Source organism: Lycium barbarum, chromosome 1, assembly GCF_019175385.1.
Source record: "Lycium barbarum isolate Lr01 chromosome 1, ASM1917538v2, whole genome shotgun sequence".
NCBI lineage: Eukaryota > Viridiplantae > Streptophyta > Magnoliopsida > Solanales > Solanaceae > Lycium > Lycium barbarum.
The window spans coordinates 1376313-1382644 of record NC_083337.1 but is presented as its reverse complement, the minus strand read 5'-3'; the positions used below and the strand labels follow the sequence as shown (position 1 = coordinate 1382644).

The 6332-nt window shown below is 32.6% G+C and overlaps 1 protein-coding gene across 4 annotated transcripts; it reads left to right on the top strand.

Annotated features, from left to right (window-relative positions):
* Positions 1-2189: 2189 nt before the first annotated feature.
* Positions 2190-5910, top strand: LOC132628441 (transcription factor bHLH123-like). Of its 4 annotated transcripts, none has more exons than XM_060344230.1 (7): positions 2190-2826; positions 2961-3513; positions 4155-4265; positions 4693-4758; positions 4884-4949; positions 5108-5158; positions 5469-5910. In XM_060344230.1, the coding sequence occupies exons 1-7, from the start codon at positions 2495-2497 to the stop codon at positions 5622-5624; spliced, it is 1335 nt and encodes a 444-aa protein (XP_060200213.1). In that variant the 5' UTR covers positions 2190-2494; the 3' UTR covers positions 5625-5910. The 4 variants fall into 4 exon arrangements, with proteins under 4 accessions (XP_060200213.1, XP_060200221.1, XP_060200218.1 ...); XM_060344238.1 differs by having other exon boundaries at positions 4152-4265; positions 5500-5910; XM_060344223.1 differs by having other exon boundaries at positions 2191-2826; positions 4152-4265.
* Positions 5911-6332: the final 422 nt, after the last annotated feature.

Genomic DNA, 6332 nt, shown 5'->3' with positions numbered 1-6332 from the left:
TATTCGGCTGGTCAATTTTTTTGAAAAATATTTTATCTAGAAAAATAAGTTCTTTAAAAATAATAAAAATGTCTTCTCTAATAAAAGTAGAAAAAAAAAAGTGTCACCCCCACATAGCCCCACCCTCCACATCATACCCCCCACCACCTGACCCTATAGCCTTCCATCCCCACCACCCCACCCCTATCCCCGTCATGTTTGACTAAAGTATTTATGAAATAAACCGGAAAATAAATAAAAGACCCACTTATCATTCAGAAAAACATTCGCGGACAACATTTTCCTTCTTACCAAACCCACCTTTAATAAATTAATGTAACATCAGACAAATGTTATTATGCGTATGACGTGTAAGTTATTGTCTTGAAACATCAATGGTATATTGACTCAACGGTCCGTAGGAAAGTCTATTTGGACTTGTTGGCTCTTAAAGGTATATGCCACAAATAACAACACTGAAATAGATTCTTGCTGTTGGACAAAATAACGAAAGAGTCAAAGTGGGGGAAAAGCTAAGACTTCTATCGAGTATAAAATATTAAGTGGTCGTTTGGTAGATAGTCAAAATTATCCCGAGATTATAATTCCAGGACTAATTTATCCCATTTATTGGGATTATTTTATCCCACCTCCTGGGATAAATTTATACCTCTTACCAACACGGTATAAAAAATTAGTACTGGGATATCCTAGTCTATACCATGCACCAAACGACCCCTAGGGTAGAGTCAGATTTTAATTTTATGAGTTCTGAATTTAATTAACTTCAAAATTTAAGTACTAACAATAATTAAGTTTTAAATTTAAGATGTGTACATATTTAACTTAATGATTGATAACAATCAACCTAGGGAAACTCTAAGAATTAAACAAAACAAAAGGAAATAAAAGGGATATGGGAAATTTAGGGATGAGAAGATAGAAGGATAGATACTAGACCCAATTGGTAATGAAATCTATAGGCAAACTTAGGTATATGAAACCTAAACCCTTCTAATTGAATTTCAACCAAAGAACCTAAGTAATTTGAATTCAAAGAAGAGACTCAATTTGAATCCACAAATGAGCAATCTAGATGAATTTAATGGATCAGCAATTCAATTCACAACTTGAAAATCACGCTTGAACAATAACCAAACAAACTATACTAAAATTCTCTCAATTTGAGTTTATCATCAATATGCAAGCTAAGTCTTCCAAATGGATGAGAACAACTATTTATACTAAAGCCTATTACATCAAAAGGCCCTAAAGTGGCTCTTTTGCAAAAATACCCATATGGGTCTTTAATTGCATCCAAAGTGTTATAACTTGCAATTATGACCTCCAATTGTCATTCTAACCTCATAACTTGCAAGTATGACCTCCAATTGCAATCTTAGCCCCATAGTTTCACTTTTAGCCATTTTGCGCATCTAGCCACTTTGCGACACTTCCAATGCCAAGCTATCTTCCAAACATCATTTGCTCTCTTACGTGGATCCACAAGTGTCTCCAACATCCTCTTCCATGCCCTTGAGCCATTAGCATCGATCATGCCCTTTAGGATCATATCAATGATTAACACAAATAAATGCTTCAGCATAAGTTACGGGTTCGACCGAATACATATCTAGGCTTCTGCCTCTCTCCTTGGTTATATATATCTTCATTTTAAGGGATGTTTACGTCATCAGGTCATTTTTATCTGTTGTAGTATGTAATCCGTCTTATTTTCAAGATCACAAAAACCTACATTTTGAGGAAGCTTACCTGTAGATATCTTTTGAGTGATCTGATAGTGTAAAAAAAAATTACACCGCCAGTTACTGCAAAGATAGGAGATGCAAGTGGGTTCATCTTAATCCCCTTTGCCGGAAAATTACAATGTAATTACAAAATTAAATTTATTTTAATGTGTATATTCTAGTTGAATATTCTCCTTACTTTCTTCATATGCTTTATATATATATATATTTTGAATACCCTTAATAAAAAAATCTAAACATGCCACCGAGACAGTGAATATAACTTCACAAAAGATAATACCAGTAATTAATTGATGTTTGGCTAAGGATGGAGTACAATATAATTATTGACCCTTCCATTTGTCTAATCACTCATAAAAAGTCAATCAAAATTTTGGTCATTTCTCAAAGTCTCAAAAAATTCCTAATACTATAAATAGCCAGATGAATTGAAAAGAGAAACAAAATTCATTTCAATTTTTATAAACATAGCCAAAAACCCCAAAACCATAAACCAATCCCCAAGTGTAAAGCAAAAAGAGAGTTCCAGAATAAGAATCTTGATTCAATACCACAAAGAAAAAAAAAAGCAAACACAAGAAGTCATCTCATTTTATAAACTCAATTTGCAAGACCAAAGAAGGAATTTTCTCTTCTTTCTAACATCTCTTATTGTTCTTTTGTCACCTCTTGAAAATCACGAAAAGGAAAACTGTTATCGGTATTGAAAACGTCCTTTTTCTCATTTTTTTTCTTGAAAGGTTGCCATGGCAGAAGAATTTCAACTAGGAAGTGGAAATTGGTGGGAAAATAATACATCCACATCGAGGAATAGGTTCGATAGTGGCTCATCCAATACTCCTACAACTTCCTCATCCACTAGTAACTATAGTAATTGGCCGACAGAAACTCATGTGGACATCAAACCTAGGACTTTCTTGGACTCCGGGTCGGTGTTGGAATCTTCTGGTGGCGGCGGAATTGGTGGTGGAGGAGGAGGAGGTGGCGATGGCGTTTTATCTTCTCATGATTCCAATTTCCAAATTATGGGTTTAGGCCTTACTTCTCAAGCACATGAATGGAACCACCAATCTTTATTGTAAGTACTGTTAAATTGTGTGATCATTTCATTTGAAAGTACCTTAAAATCATTACATAAACTATACTTTTATTACTTAATTATATTATGTTTCAAACGTCTTTTCTTTTTTTATCTTTTATTTTTTGTTGTAGGAGGGGTGAAAAAGCTGAGAGTGGGTTTTCTTCATTACTTCAACAAGAAGACATAAGTTCAAATACAAATAAGTATCAACAAGAAGCTAATTCTCATGATCAAGATCATCATTGGAGTACTAGACAAAAAATGTTATATTCCGGTAATTCTGAGGATTCTTCATCACAAATGAATAATATTAGGGGATTTTCATTAGATCAAAATAATCCAATATTTAGTCATTCATCAACAAGTACTATGTCACAACAAGGAGGACTCTATGATATTAATCCATCAAATTATGAAGTAGCTGATAATCATCAAGTGATGCATTCATCTACAACAAATTCTTGGTCTAAATTTCCTCAATTTCTCCGAACATCACTGCCGGAACAGCCGTTGCTACCGCCATCGCCGTTGCCACCGCCTCATAGCCAGCTGCATTTCTCAAATAATACACCTTTTTGGAATGCAAGTGCAGCTGCCATGAATGATCTACCCTCAAGTCTATTTCCTTCTAATTTGCATAATCCACAACTTCCCAATAACCCAATAGTGGATGAGAAAGCAAAGGTAATTGTAATTACATTTTTTTTTTCTCGTTTGGTATTCGGTTTCTGTTTTGGTATAACGATAAATTCGAATTCAGGTCGCATATATAAGGACTATTAAATGGGGAGGTGTTCCTACCAAAGATTTTTTTTTTTTCATTCCCAAGGTTCTAACCTGACATATTTGGTTAAGAGTAAGAGATCTTATTTATCTAACCACTATCCATGGTGATAACTGTTATTATTCAACTATACCATATCTCAAACACGCCCCCCTCACATGTGTGGTTGATTCTTCTTCATGGCCATACAAGTGGAAATATTTTTTAAGTTTTTGGGTGGCGGTGAGATTTGAACTGACCATGTCTACTTGTTCGCACTGATACCATATTGAATTGTGTAATCATCTCATCTAAAAATTTGAACTATTAAAGAGAAGGCACACTTATAATTATCACTTAAATAAACTATGTCTCAACAGTGAATAATTCATTACACACACGTAAATTTCAGAATTTAGAGTCCAACGAGTTCAATATATATATAAATATGATCTATTATATACTAAATTTGCATGTTATATATATCTAGGGTTTACTTTTCCGATTGATTGATTCAATTTAGTACATGAAATGATTTTACTTTTTTCACCCATCGCAGCAGAATATGGGAGAGGTTAGGGAAATTAAAATATCAAAGAAAACTAGCAGTACTGAAACATCAAATAAAAGGCCAAGGAATGATCAAACTCCATCTCCTTCGCCAGCTTTTAAGGTATGTGTACAAGTATAAATTATATACAACAACATTTTAATTTTTTATCAATAACTTATTATAATTTACACTACAAGAGAACATGGAATTAGCTACGACATTTATCGGTAATTCCTAGTTAATCTGTCGCTAAATAGCTCCTCGCTAATTAGATTTTTTTATAATCTGTAGCTAAATAAGATTAGCATAGGATTTTGCTATTTAGCTACGAAATTTTGTCCGTCGCTAATTTCATGTTTTCTTGTAGTGGTAATAACAGGTTTATTATTATTTTTATCATATTATATCATGTTTATCAGAAATCTTACCTGATCGCGCATATATATTTTACATTGTTAATGCGTAGAACTTAAAATCTTATTTATTTTATAATAGTAGCCATATGTTATTACTAGAATATATGTAAAAAGAATTAACTCATTCTCAGGTGAGGAAGGAGAAAATGGGAGACAGAATCACTGCACTTCAACAACTAGTCTCACCTTTTGGAAAGGTTATAAGCACTGAGATTTAAAATTTTCTTCATTTTTTTTACTTAAGAGTAGCACTAGTTGTTTGAATTTACAATAAAAAAGAAGATATTTTCATTCATTTTAATAAATACTTTTTTCTCTCCAGACTGATACAGCTTCTGTACTATCAGAAGCAATTGAGTACATAAAGTTCCTCCATGATCAAATTGGTGTAAGTTTATGAAGATTCGTTTCTTCATTTATTTTTGAATTTAAGTTATACATACTGACGATATAATAAAAATTCTTTTAGATTATCCGATTATATAATATTTTTTACGCCGTCAATATACAAAGATTCATTTGTTTTTCTATGTAAATTAATTACAGGCATTAAGCGCCCCATACATGAAAAATGGAGCACCCATGCAGCATCAGCAGGTACTTAAAAACCCTACTCCATACATCTTGGAAAACAATTCATGTTCCAAATTTATGAGAGAGTTATAAGTTCTATGCAAGTACAGTGTAAAAATATATACTACAAAACATTAATCATATCATTTATAAGATATAATTACAAATAAGTTTCTATACCTAACCCCTGCGGTTATAGCTTAAATTTTTTCTACCAAGGATTATTCTCTTTCACCCTTAAACAAATATTTTGAATCGTGTCCTGATAGTTGAAAAAATCCTAGTAAAAGATGCTTTTCTTTATAATGAACTTTACAACACTGACATTGTGCAGAGTGGTAATAAATTATCCGAGGATGCCTCAGAAGGAAGAAATAAAGATCTGAGAAGTAGAGGATTATGTTTGGTACCAATTTCAAGCACTTTCCCAGTAACTCATGAGACCAATGTAGATTTCTGGACACCTACTTTTGGAGCAACTTTCAGATGAAATAGAGGCGGATTCAAGATTTAACTGTGATGAGTTCGATCTTGAAAGTTCTTGTCACTGAACCTATTGCAATACTTCTGGCATCACGGGTTCAAAAGTTAATATTTGTTAAATTTAGTGATTTTTTTTCTCGTTTAAGCTATATACATCATTAGAGTAAGAAATTTTACATTATTAGGTAAAATTTACATGTTATAGCGGGCGGTTCATTTTCAAGATTACAATTCTAACTAATGTAAAGTTTTGTTTACACTAACGATGTATATAACTTAATATTTTTTTTTTATATATTTATTAATACTTCATTTCAAAAATGACGTGTTCGATTGAACTCATAGTGGACAAGTGGGGATCAAATAAATAAGAAAAAGGCTGATGATATGATGATGAAAAAGGGATTAAAGGAAATGGTGAAAGAGAATTAAAGAAAAGGAATGACACTTTAAAGGGATTGGGCCAGCTTAAGGCAAAATGCTGCAGCTTTTCGCCAATCTTAAGGACCATAGATATATATACACACTGTACACACACGTCAGTCTCGAACAAGTTGAAAATATTAGAAGTTCTATCATGAATTTGACTAATTTTATGCTAATTATATGTTCCGCAACCATGCGACTTCTCTTTAATTTTGTCAGAACTTTAAATCGACAATTTGAGTAAACTCACACAGACAAAGTTGTATATCATATTCTTGTAATATAAGAA